The following is a 17,885-nucleotide window of genomic DNA, read 5'->3' on the forward strand; positions in this document are numbered from 1 at the left end:
CAGCCCTGTGCTCTGTGTTGTTCCACAACAGCCTGCTGTGACTCCAGGCCACAACGTGCCAAGCACGGGTGAAATAGTCATGTAATATGCTGTGCAAACCTCAGATTTTATTAATCAGGCATCAAGTTTCTACGAGTGTGGTCAGGAAGACATCCCTCATCAGAACAAATATGTTGTAGGACAGGTTTGTGCTGCTAGTGTTGGCCTTTGCTCTTCATTTGCTTGTGGTCTGAGTTGGTTAACACTACAGACCCTCTGCAGTAGCTCTCTGGCTGGTTGGGATGTGTCCTTCAGCTTTTGTAAGTGGTGCCTGTTGTCAGTCTCCAGGTTCTTTTCTGAACCAAATCAGCTCTCCTGGCTTCTGCTGCTAGTTTTGATGGGCTGGGTTATATTGTAGAAAGAGTTAAAAAAACAACAAGAATGACACAGTGGCCACAAATTGCTGCCTAACTTCAACTTACCAACCTTGTGTGCTCAATATATACATTGTAGGAACATATGTTTGTGTCTGCATGTAGAAATGTGTGCATGTGCCTGTGTATCAATGGTAAGTAGGGGCATTGCTGTGTATTTTTACAGCTACTTGCCCTGCATAATCTGAGGGATTTTCAGCATCATGAATACGTTGTATTTAAATAGATATGGAATTGCCTTAAGACGTTGTGGGTGAGTTGGGTGGTTGCAGAAGGGTTGCAGAGATGGAAGGAGCCTTTTCCTTCTCTGCTTCAGAAATACCCAGGAGACAAATTGCCCCTGTGTTGTGTCATGACAAGTTCCCCAGGACAGCAAAGCAGGGAGCAGACCTGAGGACCAGTGCTGGGGTGGAGGAAGGGGCCACCACTATCTTCCAGATACTCTGTCCTTCTGTTGTGGCTTGTAAACTTTATGGGAATGGGTAAAAGTCAAAAGTGCCCCAGGGGCTGCCCTGGCTTTGGCAAGAAACCACAGGTATATGACTTCTAAAAAGTCACAGCAGTTTGAAAACTGTAGAGTTCAGGGGGGGAAATGATCATTTCTCTCCTTCAAATGCATCATAAAGAGGAGGGGAGTGTGAGATACAAAAATCCTCTATTTTAACATTTCCTTTCACCTAAAGGTGGGCCAGAGAAATCACCTGTCAACGGAGCACGTTTCTGTGAGCAGAGCCAAAACCAGAAATAGCTACTGGTGGCAGATTCACAGCTCCACATTTCTGACCTTTGCTTCCTGCCCAGAGCAAGGACAGCTCTGACGCACTCCTGGGAGAGGGAAGGGATGGAAAGGAAGCCAGGGACTCTGTTTCTGGGATGTGTTCAATGCTGCTTTGCTAGGAGCTGTCACACCCCGGGTATACACGGTTCTGCAGCAGCAGAGACCCTGGGAAGGGAGCAAATAGACCCAACAGCCCCAGCAAAAGCTGCTGGTGGAACATGCCTGGGAAGTGTTAGCAGGACAGGGAGGAAAGGTTTCCCACGTGTTTATACTTGTGCTGAAGGAGCAGGGAGGGCAGGAGGGATGGCTCTGTGGGCAGGGAGGGCAGGAGGGAGGTCAGGATGGCTGAGGCCCTCTCCACAACTGCTCAGCTTGTGTCCCCAACCGTTGCTTGCAGAGACAAACCCTCTGCAGAGATGGCCCTGAGAGCCCGCTGGGGTGCCAGTGGCACAGAGCTTCATGCTCACGGTGACTCAGAAACCAGAGTCAAACCCTCTGGTTTCTTCAGTGCTTTCTGAAAACTTTAGCCAGCATTGCTGAAGCACACAGCTCTGAAACCTGGAGGGTTGGTTTCCTACTGCCATTTGCTTTGTGCAGCCATTTTGAGCACCAGCAAAGTGGGGAAACAACTCCCCTTCTGCCAGGCTGCCCCTGTGCTCAGCTGGCACGGGGACACAGACCAAAATATTTCCCTACTGCAGCCCATCCCATTCACTGCAATCAATGGGATGTAACCATGTGTTTCGAGCTTTCTTGAATGGGACCCTAGATGTCATTTTCTGCATGACTTAATAGGTCCCATTCACCATCAGCACAGAAGATTCATTGTCAACAATTACTGCAAACGTTGACACGTTCTCTTCTCAGCCTGGTCTTCTGACTAGCTGAAGCCATGCCAGTCTTGCTGGCCAGGCTAATCACATTTCCTGGCTGCAGCTAGTTTATAGATGACTTGGATATCACTAGCACACAAGTGAGGGAGGAAAATCAATGCTTACAACCCAATTCAAAGGCTGCTGAATCCAAGGGAATGATTCCTCTTCAAGTCAGCAGGCTCTGAATGAGGCCAGCCAAAAGAAGGCTTTGATAAGCATTGATTTTTGAGGGAAAGCAGCTGCATTTGTTGCTCGGCTTGAAAATGAGTTGTTTAAAAGCAAAATCTATGCTGGCTTGAGGAAGGTGACTGTGGCTGTGCAGAGGTTGTGATGATGAGAGCCAGGCAGGCTCCAGCCTCTAATGAAGAGAATTGAGAGGGGCTGTGCAGGATACATAGAAGTGTACTCTCTAGTGAAAAATGGAAACAGTGAGAACTGATAATGAGAATGAAGAACTTCCTTTGATTATTGCTTCTCATTTCCTATAATGCAATTTACATCTTTAAAGAAAGCCCTTCTGTTAGATGTCAGATGCCTGTGCCTCCTCCGTGTGGTTAGATCTTAAGCACCAGTATTGAAAAACAAAGGTCAACCTGAACAAGGTAGAATATAACCCTCTTTTTCTTCCAACTCATATGCCAAATTAATGCAGTGTAAACACATAGGTGTGTGTGGAGCTGTTTCAGGTGTATAGCAAAATGTGGCCAGCAGGAAAGTGCAGAATGGTACCTGGCAGCAGCCAAAGATGGTGCTGAGAATGAACAGGAGGGGATGGCTGAACCCATCCTGGGTTGGTTCTGGATTTCACACGGGGACCAGGGCAGGACTGTACCTGTGGTTTCTTTTCAAAAAGATAGTCGGAAACAAGACAGGATTGTTGTGAGTCTGGATGCCTACATGCTTTTGAAAATCTAGCCCCAAATCACCTTTGAAAACAGCTGCTGAAGTTGTAGATTATGTTACACAAGTCATACCAGGTTGTATATGCAAATTGCACGGGTAGTTTGGCTTTGGACAAATTACACAGAGTGAGTTTGTCAAAAGCAGGTGCTGGTTTTGAATGCTTCCATTTCAGCTGTGCAAGGATTTTCAAAGATGGTGAGCATGATGCATCTGGGATTGGATGTGGGAGTGCTCACACATACCTGTTTTTACATGTTTAAGATTGAAAACTTGAAAGCCAGTTTTGAAAACAGAAGCTTAATCCCTTCTGTACTTGCAGTTTCCGTCTCTGTGAAATGGATGTGATAACACTTATTACCCTGCTGATGGCTAAGAAAGCTGCTGGAAATTTCTCTGCCTTCCTGTATTAAGGGGCAATGTCTGTACTTGAAAGCCTGTTTCTTTACAAGTTGCAGAGCAGGGACATGGGCAACAGCATGGACAGTGGGTACAGCAATAATTAGAGCTTAATAATGGAACTGCCCAGTTCAGAACAGACAGAATGCATGTATATACAGGAGATAAAACACCCCCCTGCCTGATTAACACCCAAGAGGAAATGAAATTAGAGACACTAATGCAGATAACCAAATGGAGCAGTTCTAATGTGGGATGGCAGTTAGTTAATGGTAAGAGCAGCAGCAAAGGACTCTCAGGAAAACTCCACCCGGCGCCGCGGTCGTTAAAAACAAGATTGTTTCAAAGGCCACAAGCTCGTGGTGCACTTCCACGCCTGAGCCATCTCAATTCAAACCAATGCATCTACTCATGTGTTTGAACCTGAACGGCATGCTTGATTCCTCTGCCAGATTGGCACCTGAATGCATCCTGCTTTCCTCCTGGAGCCTGTGGATACCTGCGTGGCTCCTTGGAGAGCGCTGTTCAAAGGGGGAGGCTCCCGCTGCCGAGCGTGCTGCTGCAGAGCTCGGCCTTGCCCTCCACTTTGGAGTGATGTTGGTACACTAGGCATGCTCCTCAGCAGTGGAAACAACTCTGCCCAGGGTGTAGATGGAATGTACCTAGGGTTTGCCAGGAACAATAACAAAAACCTTGGCGGTTTTGTTTTTTTTGGGATTTTCATCCCAGCTGAAAACTCGTCTCAGCTTTGACACGTGCCTTGAAGCAAAGGGACAACCATCTAGTCACAACCTTCAAGCCCATTTGCATCCTCTCATCTAAATGGTTCAACTGCTTCAAATCCTTTAGTGATGAGAAAGATACTCCACAAACAAACCGACTGCTTGTTCCTGACACTCCAAACTAACGTGTTGCAAGCAAGGGAAAGATAAAGCAGCAGGGGAAAGGGATTCCTTCCTTATCATTACTTACACCCCACCTAGGAAACCACAAAATGCCATATCTGTTACTGACATGAAAGTCACATCAAAGGTCCTGTAAGACTTGGGGATGTGCTGCAGCACAACTGAAATAATATTTAGTAGATGGCAAGCTGAGCTAGATGCCTAGAACAGGATCTAATCGTCACATAAAAGTACATTTTGGTGCTATTTATGGCCTGGTAGCAAAGCCAAATCACTGAGATCTAAACCCAGTGCTGCAAGAGACTCTCTTTGTGTCCTCAGGCAAATACCTTGTAGTGCTTTCATGCTTGTTGGGAGGTGTTTAATTTGCAGAGACACTGGGCATCAGTTTGCCAAGGTTTTCCCCATTTTAGCTGGGGGGTCTCGGCTCTACCCTTTTAAAATTCACTTTGCAGCAGATGGGCCTCTGCAAACAGCAAGCACAAGCAAAGAAATCAGCAGCTGGTCCCAGGAGTTTCCTAGGAGAACATGAAGAGGATGGCACCAGTGCCCTTGCTTAGCCTGACTCACACCAGGAGCCTGGTGAGACAAATTCCTTGGGTGCTGGAGTTGCCAGGACACAGCCTGGGCTGAAATCACAGGGGTGATGCAGCAGCAGCAGTTTCTCCCTGTGCAATGCACTTTCAGAGGAGGGAAAGGCTGTGTGAATGATGGCTGGCAAATGTGGGGTCAAACCCCAGGCACTGAATCACACATAGAATCACAGAATGGTGGGGGTTGGAAGGGACCTCTGGAGATCATCTAGTCCAACTCCCTGCTAAAGCAGGATCCCCTAGAGCAGATCCCACAGGAACACATCCAGGCAGGTCTTGAAAGTCTCCAGAGAAGAAGACTGTGCACTTCTGAAATGCTATTCTCTCCTTTAGAATTCCCAGGGATGTAAAGTCCTTTGATCCCAATCAGAGAATCATAGATAATCATCTTATTTCTGGGTAAGCTCCTCAGCTGGTACGTGTCACTATTGCTCCACCAAAGCAGATGATGCTGGGCTGATTTACACCACCAGAAGCTTTACCCTTTAGAACATGCATTTATGAAACAACTATGCTATGGAAGGGGGTCAAGAAGACTGTAAAGGGAATATGTTTCTTGTAAGGTGCAGCTGTAAGTTGCATTTATTCCAAGGCTCATTTCTGCTGCACATAGACCAGTGTGAATATGAACCAGATCCAGTTCTTGTTCAGCTTGAGATTTCTTTGAACAGTGCCTGGGAGAACTGACTGCAGCTTATCCATGGGTAATATATTGTGATTTGACACTTGCTAGGAGTTGGCAGCTACTCTCAGAAAGAAATATTGATTGTGAAGAATAAATTCAATATAATAGTAGAACAAGGGAGCAGGACATCATTGACACCACTTACAGCCTGCAATTCTGGAGTGCCCTTTGTCTCCAGTGGATGGCAAAATGTTAATTAAGGTGCCCTCTCTGGCATCAACTGACTTGATGTATAGTCTCATTTTTTCTGTCTGTAAAATGGGAATGATGCTTATTTCCAAGTAGCTGTTCGTAGCAGTGCCACTCTCATGCAGCTGTGAATTTTACCCATCAATCTAACTCAACTGGGAGTAAAGGATTTTGGAGGCAAGGCTGGGATCACTACCTGCCAGGAGATGATTCTGTCTGCTTCCTCATGTGGCCTCTCCCTCTCCTCCTCTCTGGAGACATTTGCTCTCTCTGCCTCCTATTTAGGTTGTTGACTCGTAGAGCAGGGTTGATGTTTTCCTTTTCTGTTTACACAGCCCCCAGCACGACAGGACTGTGGTGCATAAAAACCAGGCTCCCTACTCACTGGTGCCATAAAAGGGGAAAACAATACTAGTGTTTTGTGTCAGCACAAACTCAGGGCTTGAAATTTGCGTCACGAAACTGATTCAATTGCTCCCAATAAAAGAAGAGACAGCTTAGAAGACAAACAGTCCCACTTTATCTATCTCAGGTATTTGCAGAGCCATTTAATGCTTGGTGGAAGGGTATCAAACTTCTTGATCTCAGCCCTTCCAGGGAAGCACGTGCTCAAGGGCTTTGCTGAATCAGGCCATTAATGAGATTTGTGTCATGGAAGAACTATTGCACTAGGTAGAGGAGAAAGAAACCAGTAATTTGTACAAATTGGGAGATAAAAAACTCTCTCTGAAGCACACCTGTCTCTACACTGGCAATTATTTCCCAATCACCAACCACGAATGATTAATTCTGCACCATCATGCACTGCAGGACCTGGCTAATACTTCATGAGAGGGGAAAAAAGTGGCACTTGCCTTGAGTTTGATAAAAACAGAGGGGTTTGGGCGTGAGTCAAATGCAGTTAAAGCCTCTTTGGATGTGAGGCTTTGAAAGGCCAGGGTGTTTATCAGAGTTGCCTGTCCTTGGGTTCCCTCTGCCTTGTAGCACAGCAGACATCTATCCCAACCCTCACTCTTTGCTCAGCCACCTGCAGGAACTTTCACTAGTGTTTTCATGCTAATCCCTTGCTGACAACTGGCCTGCAAGGTATTTGTGCTGGCAATGACAGACTTCAGTCCCAAGGACGTGAATTTGGTGTCTGGGGAAGGTAAAAACATCAAGCACATCTCCTGCCACTCATTCCAGGTTCCAGTTTATAATTGCTTGCTGTTTAAATGTTCTGCTGCTGCTTGGTGGGTGACAGAACCACTCAGGTCCTGACAATACCTCTGAGGATATTGTCATATCTGCACATGCTGCTCTGTTCTCTGTGCTGATCTTTATTCTTTTGGGAGTCCTTGTTAATAATAAAAAAAAAAAAAAAAAAGGAAGGCTGAGGCTTCTTGGGGAACAGAGGAGTGATGGTTCCTGCTCCATCTGTGTGTGAAGTCAGCATCTCTTAGCTGCATACTGTGAGTTGTGGGTGCTTCAGGAGTACCTTAAAAAGTGCCTTTTGCTGCTGGAACTTGTCAAAGCTGCAGGAGAAATATTAGGAGAGTGGACTTGAAAGGGCAGCACCTGTGTCTTATGAAGACAGACAAGGTACAAGATGTCTAGGCCACTGTTTAGTGGGTTGTGAGCTGCTTCATTGCTGTGATTTTAGCAATTCATAGAATCACAGATTGGTTTGGGTTGGAAGGGACCTGAAAGATCATCCAGATCCAACCCCCCTGCATGGGCAGGGACACCTCCCACCAGCCCAGGCTGCTCCGAGCCCCATCCAACCTGCCCTTCAACACTGCCAGGGATGGGGCAGCCACAGCTTCCCTGGGCAACCTGGGCCAGGCTCTCACCACCCTCACACTCCAGAATTCCCTCCTCATGTCTCACCTCAATCTCCCTCTTCCAGTTTTCATCCATCCCCCCTTGTCCTCTCCCTCCCTGCCCTTGTCCCAAGCCCCTCCCCAGCTTTCCTGGAGCCCCTTCAGGCACTGGAAGGTGCTCTAAGGTCTCCCTGGAGCCTTCTCTTCTCCAGGCTGAACAGCCCAACTCTCCCAGCCTGTCTCCAGAGCAGAGCTGCTCCAGCCCTCGGATCATCTTCCCTCAACCCATCCTGTTATTTCTTGCTGGTTTTTTTTTTACTTCTCTACTTTATTCCTCTCTCTAGACTCAGACTTTGTGCACAACCAGGCAGCAGAGGATGTGGTGGGGGCAGAATAATGCCCAGCAAAGCCCAGGCCTGTTCTTTCCAGGTCTGTTTATACAGGGGGTGAGTAAGACACCCGCGCCTCTCGCACCCCATTGTAATGCACAAAGCCTGCAGCCAGTCTTGCTGATGGCATCCAAAATGCTGTCAGCTACTAAACTACAGCTCTTTGATGACTCTGCTTGTTGAGGATAATTAGACTGGTGCAGTACAGACACACACATAGATGTCTCTATTCTTTTTGCAGTTGCAGAGCACACGCTGTGAATCCACTACGAGCGCCAGTTAAAACCTAGGGCAACATTTTCAAGTGTGAGCAAGGCTTGGGAGTCTAGGATTCACTTTCAAAACTGATTTGAAAGAGCAAGACTCATCAGGAGCCAGCAAGGTTAGCACTTGACAGTTAAAAGCACCAAATTGTCATTTTTTTTAACTTTTTTTGCAAGTTTCAGGAGGTCCCCAGGGCTGGAAACACCCTTGGAGGACAAGCTCTTGCATAGCAAGGTGACAGCAGTGATCTAGGGGTAAACTTTTAATCTAGAGGCAAACTTTTAATCTAGGGGCAGACTTCCAAAGGACTTTGTAAGGAAGTGCTACAGAATTCTGCAGAAACAGGCCAACATGCTGCCACTGTCACCAAGCCTCCGAGAGGGAAGAATAATCAGGATTTTATGCAAACAAAGCTCCATTCAAATGGTCCATGCTGGATATCTGAAATCATGAGCTGCTCTAGTGAGTCTTTGTCTGGAGAATCTTGTCAGTAAATTTAAACTGGCTTCTGACAGTAGTATCAGGCCTGTGAAGTGAGAGAGAAAAGGGACAGGAAAGGAAAAGATAACACTGGTATCTGTATCACTTGAAACTGGTAATGTAGCTTGAAAGGGAATTACATGCTAAGGATCAAGTTATTAACTGCTTAGGGTTTTGACACCAGAAGGCACAAAGTAATTTTGCAGGCTCTGTCATTGACAAGTGGGGTCTGGGTTGCACTGAAGCTCCTCTCCTTCCCAGTGCAATCAAGTTCAGGACAGTTGCTCCAAGACAAAAATATCATCACAGAGACAGAAACACAAGCTGATGTCCTCTTGTCATCATGGCTTTTCTATACCAAAACAAACCAAGCACTCAGGGACTAGGGAACTTTCTGACATCTCTTACACTGGTCACCAAAGTTAGACAGCCCTGAAACACACCTCAGAAATCCAGGGATTGCTGTCTTCTGGCTGGCTTGCCTCTGAGCCAGGAACTCACTGCATATGGCGATGGTACATCTAAATGAGATGGTACATCTAAATGAGAGAACCCAGTAAGGCACTGGGAAGATGTGGGGGTTTTTCCTCCCCTGAACACGTGCAAGTTTCCTTTCTGGGCAGCTTCTGCAGCAAGTATTGCAGTGGCTTGCTGGCCTTGGCTCTGCTGTGAGCAATCTGTGTCTAGGGATGCTCTGTCCTTTTAGCCGTTTTCTCCGTGTTTGTGGCAGAAGCATTTTCTTTGTCAGTATCAGACCTGAATATCTGATTGTCCCACTTCTTCCAACAATCAGATATGATTGGTGGCAGTTATGTGTACAGCATCCTGAATCACAGAGGTGACATGGACTGCTGCTGCTGCCCTTATCATTTTAGAGTGTGATCTTATCACAGGAACAACTTCTTCCACCTCTGACAGGAGAAGGTCTCTCTCCATTTGAAAATTTTATACAGTGTCATGGAAATAGATGTTCTATTTAGACCAGATATCTAAGCCTTATGAGTAAGCTGATAGATGGAAACTCTACAGATTTGATTGCAAGTCCCAGCCTAACTGCAGATTTGATGTATAAGCTTCTCTGTGCCTCAGTTTCCAGGCTAGACAGTGGAAATAAAGAGCCCTCTATGTTATATCACTTCATATTTTAAAGCAAGGAACTGTCTGATAGAGACCTCCCCCACACCAAACCCCGTGGAGCTGCTGGCATGTAACAGCCTGAATCCTGCACTCATCATCTCTTGGTCCCACAGCAGAAATCTGCAATAAAGCCAAGGAAGAAAAACCAATCCATATGCAGAGGAGCCATGGGACTGGGTCCCAAATGTGTGTTTGCTCCAGCTTTTCTCCCGTGCACCTTCCTGGCAGCTGCTAACTCCATTGCAGTATCCATGTTCCACTGAGCACTGCAGACCTGTTGGAGCCCTTCCAGCCCAGATGGACAAAATTGTTCAGAGGCCTCAGTGCTGAAGCTGGGAACTGCAGTAGATGAACCAGGCCAGTTAATTGCTCAAACCATTGCTCAAGTTACAATGCAGGATCTCGGCCGTTAAACCCCGCTGGGGGAAAATGAGCTGCCTGCCCCACAGCTTCTCACAAAAGCTCTGACAAAGAAGGGAGGGTCACGATAGAGGAAGCAGATCTTGGCTCAGTGATCTGCCACACGGTGCATCTCCAGCAAGTTCTTCCTCTTACAAACGGGTCACAAACACTTCCTATCAAGCTCCTGCTTAAAAATGCCCAGCGCTCTGGTGGCTGTACTGGAGAAGGGAGGATTTTGGTTAGAAAGTTTATATTCTGCATGGTCCAGTGGTTCTAGCCAAACCCAAAATCCACTTTTTTGAGTGATGGGCACAGGCAGAGCACCAGAGGAAGCTTCTGCCTAAGCCTCGTGGCTGTAGCACCTGGATTTTCTGCCTCCTCCAGTGTTGTTAAACTTGGAAGGCCACCTTCAATGTAGCCTTGAACTGTTCCTCCTAGAAACATTTCTGCCCATCAGCTTCTTCACTTGGATGGGGTTCCTCTCCACACCCTGGGCCAACACAAGTCACTGTGAACCATGAAACCCTTCTAAAGCTTGGGCTTAAGTGGGAATTATAGGATGCCTACGTTTTGGGCTGGTCCTTTGTAGTAGGATGAATTTCAGCCAAGAGCATTTCCAGAAAACTAATACCCTGAAGGCAAGGCCATGAGGGAACAGAACCCACTTCAAAATCCAAAAACTGTCTGCTGCACTATTTTCCATGCAGTATCTTCCCAAATCCAGCTCAGACCCTAGAGGAATGAGAGACTTTTGCAGCCTTTCTGTGCTGAATGCTGCTATGTTGCTAAGTCTGTTACTAAGCAAAACAAGTTTTAGCAGCCTCAAAAACATTTTCAAAACACAAGAGAAGATTTTGCTGTTTGAAAACTGGATCTGAGCTGCTTTTCTTTGAGAATAATGAAACTCTTAATACTCCTAAATTCTCGCAGTGACTGAGAAAGCAAATCAAAATCAGACTGGTTTGGTGCTACTCAAGGCCAGGGGAAATGTGGTACAGCTTTGTGAATTAACTCCTCTTCATGCCCATGAACACAGAGTTGAACCCAGGTGGTCTTTTGTGGGAGGGAGGAAGGAGGAAATGTATAGCATAGGGCAAGCAGTGAAGTTGATTCATGATAAACTGTACAATGTCCCTGTCTATCCCATTTTTATGAGAGGGAATTGTTTGCAATTAAGTCTAGTGTCAGCAGATCCACCCAGGAGCAAAGCATTCCACACAGGACCAACATTATGGACCTGCCTGTAGAAGAGAATAGAATCACAGAATAGTTTGTGTTGGAAGGGACCTTCAAGATCATCTAGATCCCACCCCCTGCACGGGCAGGGACACCTCCCACCAGCCCAGGCTGCTCCAAGCCCCATCCAACCTGCCCTTCAACACTGCCAGGGATGGGGCAGCCACAGCTTCCCTGGGCAACCTGGGCCAGGCTCTCACCACCCTCACACTCCAGAATTCCCTCCTCATGTCTCACCTCAATCTCTCCCAGTTTTCATCCCTTCCCCCTTGTCCTCTCCCTCCCTGCCCTTGTCCCAAGCCCCTCCCCAGCTTTCCTGGAGCCCCTTCAGGCACTGGAAGGTGCTCTAAGGTCTCCCTGGAGCCTTCTCTTCTCCAGGCTGAACACCCCAACTCTCCCAGTCAGTCCAGCCAAGATGATCCCCTTTTCTCAAGCTTTACCTCCTGTGTCAAGAACAGTGCTCATCTCTTATCAGACAGAGGATTGCAACCAAAAAAGCATGATGCCTGTAATTTAAGTGTTCTGTTTATGGACAGTGATTTATTCAGTTTGAGTTACGACAGGGGGCAGAGAATTACTTTCATTTTCCTGGGTCTGGATCTCATCTGAACCTTGGGGCTGTGCCTTGAGTTCAGGCTTCTCTGCAGAAACTCAAGTAACATTTTAAATTTTCCATGTTTATATATTTATGCACAGATGCACACTTTGAATTAGAACAAAGACAGTGGTTGCTTCTTTGCTCCTTATACTAGAATTTTAACTTTCTGTTTTTGAAGGTGTTTTGGAGGGGTTTAAAGTCAGACATGAAGCTTTTAATCCCTGAACTTACCTGTTCTGGAGCCACACTGATTTTCTGCACCGTGCAGGCTAGAGGATTCCAACTGCTTATCCCTAAATTATTTCCAACAGTTTAAGTCTGGTGAAAGGCTGTTTTCCATCTTGAAAGGACTTGAGGTCCCTCACTAAGTTCTCCAACATTTAGCATTTTATAAATACATGCTACATATAGATTTTTTTAATTGCTTGTACATGCATAATAGTTTCAAGTGCTCTCATGTGGTTTCAATGGTCTGTAAACTACATTGTGCATCCCCTTCATTCTCAGGAAGGACTATCAACACCTATCTAGGGAGTATCACACAATAATGAGAGGTTCTGGCAGTCAGACTAGATTTGTGGGTGCAACTACTGACAAGAGATCCATCATGAGAAGAGGTACAATATTTTTCTTCCCTGTGAGGGCGGTGAGAGCCTGGCCCAGGTTGCCCAGGGAAGCTGTGGCTGCCCCGTCCCTGAAGTGTTGAAGGGCAGGTTGGATGGGGCTTGGAGCAACCTGGGCTGGTGGGAGGTGTCCCTGCCCATGCAGGGGGTTGGATCTAGATGGTCTTCAAGGTCCCTTGCAACCCAAACCATTCTATGACTTCATGGCAACTGGGAGATAACAGTTGTGTGAAATCTTTTTCTCCATGAAGCCCATTTTTGTGTTGAGGGTCTGGGGATCTGGTTAGATTTTGGAGTCACCCTGGATAAAATGTTTGTCTTGGTGTCCAAAATGGCAATCATAACATCACGTTTGTCTTCCTGCCTTGCTGAAATCAGGAACTACTTGGAATAGGGACAGCATCCTCCTGTGTGACTAGACAGTACGTAATGTAATGGGCTAATTGCAACATGAAAAAGTAATGATTGTGTGCTGACAAAAAAAATAAAATAGACCAGCTCTTCATGGTAGCAGTTCAAAGTGATGACACTGCAGAGGTTTGAACAACAGGTAGATGCATCCAGAGGTGATTTAGAGCAGCCTAGCTGGATCTGAAGCTCTTGCGGGGAAGAAGGAGGAAAAGACAGACAGACATGTGTCTGGGAGCACACAGCAGAGCTGCTCCACTGCCTGTGTCCACAAGGAACTGAGCAAGGAAACCCCTGGGGTCTCAGTCTGTGTTGAGGGATATTGCCATCAGTGCAGCTCTGTTTATTTCAGTATCTCAATCTATCTTTGCTCAGAAATGAAAGATCTGCCCTTCTTTGGTGGGCCCTTTATCCCCAGTACCCCATAAACCACATGCAGGCCTATTTAATGACACCTTTATGTGAACAAAAGACCCAGGGCAGTTTTTCACTTCACACCTTACTTCACACTTACACAAGTGTAAATGCTGGTGACATCCTCTCTTTGTTTCAGCCTGTCTCATACAATGTCCTACCTTTAACGGAGCTGGGCTACTCTAACCATCCAGCAACACTTGGAAATCATGTTCAGTCTTTCACCTTGTATTATTGTAGCATATATAGGGTGGAAGTGGCTCAGCCAAAGGAACACAAAACCAGGAAAATAAAATGAACATGAGAATCCTTAGCTCCTGTCAGCAGGGCAAGCCCAGGATCATCCTGGCCATCTGAGCTCTTATTGCTGTTGTAAATTGTCAGCATGGAGAAGTATTACTAAATAAGTAACAATTTCTGTTCTGACTAGACAAAAGCTGGCCTATTGGTAGGGGTGTGAGGTATGTGAAGTTACTCCAGCTACATTAGAAGTTGCAAGTTAGACAATGTGATTCTCTCTCAGGATCTCAATGCTGTCTCTATGCCACATCTGAAAACAGCACTCTCAGGATCTCCAGGTAGCTCCTGAGTCTCTCACCCAGCTTCCACAGCCCTCTCTGTCCCCCACCTCAATCAGTCCCCCCGGGGCCAGGAGGCCACTGATGCCAACAGAAATGACACTTTGTGACATGCCTGACAGACTGGTCTGACAACTTGGAGCTTTGTTTTGCAGAAGCCACCCGAACAGATGGTCACCACCTTTAGGTATCAGCCTGGCTTGTATCCTCGTGCAGGATCTACAGGCACTGGTCTGAAATCCCCCTTTTCTCCCAGTTCTCTGTTGTCACTGTGGCTTTGGGGTAGCAAACGGATGGGAGAGTTTTGGGAGAAGACTCGAAAGGGCTTTTTATTCCAAGGCTGCTTCTCAATAACATCTTTGGGAAACTTTTTACCTCCTGGGCAACGTGGGAGTCTCTCTCATGCACACCTGCAGAGTGCTATGCTGGGGTTAAAAAGCAGCTTCTGGGAAGCAATGAGCTTTAGGGAATGTCCTTTTGCCCTTGTGGTCTTACCCCTCCTGCTTCCAAACCTGTGTGCTGCTCCATGGTGTGCCCTTGGTGGCAGTACTTAGTGGCTTGCTTTTCTTTCCATTTTGCTGCTTATCTGAATGTTAATGATGAATTATTTGTAGCATTTCCAGCAGGCTGGAACAGGGGCACTAATTGCTACTTCAGCTCTGGAGCTGAGTTGTCACACAGGGTTACCTGGATGGATCTTGAATTTAGTACCAAGACAGTTTCACCCGCCTGGCTGGTTATATTTGCAATAAGTACTCTTTGCAGTTGGGGATATTCTGCTCCTTTCTCTGACTTGTTCTCTGTGTTCAACCTTCCCTGTCTCCAAGAATGAAACTTTGGGTCCATTTCTGTCAAACCTTAGTGTTTGCTTGGGCAACAGTATCAACCATAGAGATAGTTCCTCAGCTAACAGGAGACTGGGGCTGACTCCCAGCCTTGATGACACAGTTGTGCAGGTAATAACTAGTTTCATTCATAGCATCAAGCTGGTTTGTTGTTTTTTTTTTTCCCCTCTAGCTGCACAGAAAGATGCACATCTGTTTTTCCAAAGGGGCAGGGCATGAAGTCACCAGCCTCCTGCTATCTCCATTTGCATTCATTGTCCATAAATGCTGGATCTTGATTGCAACAGATAACTACAGAGCACTGCCAGACATAAGGAGCATTAAGTAGGACAATGGAAAACACACAGCTTTTCTGTCCATGCTAGTGGATCCGTGGCAACCTCATGACTCCACACACACGTTCTTCAAACAGCACGTGTGTGTGTGTGTCTATATTTCTAAAAAAAACCCAACCTGCACAAAGGCTGCACACCCACTGAGCTCTGGTTGGTATCAGCAGCGAAAAGAAAACTTAAGCAGATCAAGGCATCATCCAAATCCCTGCCGGTTTCATTTGCATCCTAAAAGCACACAGCCCCACTTCGCGAGTCACTATGTTTAAAACTGGGAGGGTCATTATTCAGTTATCATTAGGCGGCTACCTAATTAACGTAAAGCACAAGCACGTGCAGGGAGATGACATCAGGGCATTGCTAGGTCGGGCAAGAAACAACAACCGCTTTGGACTGTGGAAATTTTCTTGTACGGCTCCGTTCCTTTTTGGTTGACTTGGATGTGGATTGAAGGAAATCTCCCGGGCGACCGAGTTAGCCAAAGCAATCGCGCCAAGGGCTCCTTATTTTCAAAGCATAGGAACGATGGGTTCCGATTCCAACTGGGGGGGGTGCAAAAATGACCTCCCTTGCCCATCCCAAACTTCGCAGCGATGCCTGCCGGGCGCTGCGGGCGGGCTGCTCCGGGCAGCCCCGAGGCCCTTCAGCACCCCGAGGGCAGCACTGCCCACCCCCCCCCGCACAAGCCCCTCACCGTCTCCCTCCACCTCCGGAGCCGGGACAAGGCTCCTGCCTGGCTGCTGCTGCGGCGGCCGGGAGAGGCGAGCCGGAGCATCCCTCGGCCCCTGCAGCATCCCCGGCCGCGCCGGAGCGCTCCGGGAGGGCATCCCTGCTGCCCCGGCCCCTCCGGGAGGGCATCCCACGGTGCCCCGACCCCTCCGGGAGGGCATCCCTGCTGCCCCGGCCCCTCCGGGAGGGCATCTCACGATGCCCCGACCCCTCCGGGAGGGCATCCTTGTTGCCCCGGCCTCTCCGGGAGGGCATCCCTGCTGCCCCGACCCCTCCGGGAGCCCATCCCCGCTGCCCCAGCCGCTCCGGGAGAGCATCCCCGCTGCCCCGGCTTCTCCGGGAGGGCATCCCTGCTGCCCCAGCCGCTCCGGGAGAGCATCCCTGTTGCCCCGGCCCCTCCGGGAGCCCATCCCTGCTGCCCCGGCTGCTCCGGGAGGGCATCCCTGCTGCCCTGGCCTCTCCGGGAGGGCATCCCTGCTGCCCCGGCCGCTCCGGGAGCCCATCCCCGCTGCCCCGGCCGCTCCGGGAGCCCATCCCCGCTGCCCCGGCTTCTCCGGGAGGGCATCCCTGCTGCCCTGACCCCTCCGGGAGCCCATCCCCGCTGCCCCAGCCGTTCCGGGAGAGCATCCCCGGTGCCCCGGCTTCTCCGGGAGGGCATCCCTGCTGCCCCGGCTGCTCCGGGAGCCCATCCCCGCTGCCCCGGCCTCTCCGGGAGGGCATCCCCGGCAGCGCATCCCCCCGCTGCCCGGCATCCCCCGGCGAAGCAGAGAAGGCGTCCGTCGCTTCTCTCCGCCGTAAAACGAAAGGGGGAAGAAAAGACGCGGGGAGGAGAGGGGCGGGGGGGGGGGGGGAGGGAGAAAAAAAAAAAAAGGGGGCCGTGCGGTGACTTACGCCCGGGCTTTGGGGAAGCCCATTGACAGCAGGATCTCTAGCGACGAGCCGTGCTTGATGGTCCCCGCGCGGTGCTGCCGGTTCCGCCGGGGGATGACTTTGCTGTACAGCTCCTCTTTGGCAGCCATGGCGTGCGGTGCGGGCTGCCCGCGCTGGGCCATCACGCAGCCATCGCAGGGCCATGCAACCCCGCAGCGCCCGGCCGGGCCAGGGCCCTCCCTCCTCCGCGCACAGCCCTGCCCGCCGCGCTGCGCGCCCACCCCTGCGCGCCCCGCGCAACCACCGCCCGCGCAACCACCGGAGCCTTTGGGCGAAGGGGCGGTGGAGGAAAAGCCGCCCGCCCCCCGAGCCGCCCCCGGGCGGGAGCGAGGGGTGCAGCACCCCCTTGGGCAGGAGGTTTGGGGGGTGCAGCACCCCCTTAGGCAAGAGGTTTGAGGGGTGCAGCACCCCCTTGGGCAAGAGGTTTGGGGGGTGCAGCACCCCCTTGGGCAGGAGGTTTGAGGGGTGCAGCACCCCCTTGGGCAGGAGGTTTGAGAGGTGCAGCACCCCCTTGGGCAGGAGGTTTGGGGGGTGCAGCACCCCCTTGGGCAGGAGGTTTGAGGGGTGCAGCACCCCCTTGGGCAGGAGGTTTGGGGGGTGCAGCACCCCCTTGGGCAGGAGGTTTGAGGGGTGCAGCACCCCCTTGGGCAGGAGGTTTGGGGGGTGCAGCACCCCCTTGGGCAAGAGGTTTGAGGGGTGCTGCACCCCCTTGGGCAGGAGGTTTGGGGGGTGCAGCACCCCCTTGGGCAAGAGGTTTGAGGGGTGCAGCACCCCCTTGGGCAGGAGGTTTGGGGGGACAGGGGATCGGGGTGCCCCGAGCCAGGGGTGGGGGGGAATGCTCCGAGCAGGGCAGGTAGGAGGAGGAAGGTTTGCTTTTAAATAGCTAAACACCAAAAGCAGGCGCACAAGACATTCTTTTGGGGTGGTTTTTTGGTGTTTTTTTTTGGGGTGGAAAGCTCTGGTCAGGGTAGTGACCTGGCT

General features: G+C 49.4%; 1 protein-coding gene across 1 annotated transcript in view; it reads right to left on the reverse strand.

Moving 5' to 3' along the window:
• The window catches only part of UBASH3B (ubiquitin associated and SH3 domain containing B), a 72,506-nt gene extending 55,380 nt beyond the window's left edge, over positions 1-17,126 (reverse strand). Inside the window, exon 1 of the mRNA XM_051638654.1 lies at positions 16,866-17,126. Within this exon, the coding sequence (XP_051494614.1) occupies positions 16,866-17,026 (161 nt within the window). The 5' untranslated portion in view covers positions 17,027-17,126. The remainder of the gene's footprint in view (positions 1-16,865) is intronic.
• Between the last annotated feature and the right edge of the window lie 759 nt (positions 17,127-17,885).

This window comes from Apus apus, chromosome 22, assembly GCF_020740795.1.
Source record: "Apus apus isolate bApuApu2 chromosome 22, bApuApu2.pri.cur, whole genome shotgun sequence".
NCBI classification, from domain to species: Eukaryota; Metazoa; Chordata; class Aves; order Apodiformes; family Apodidae; genus Apus; species Apus apus.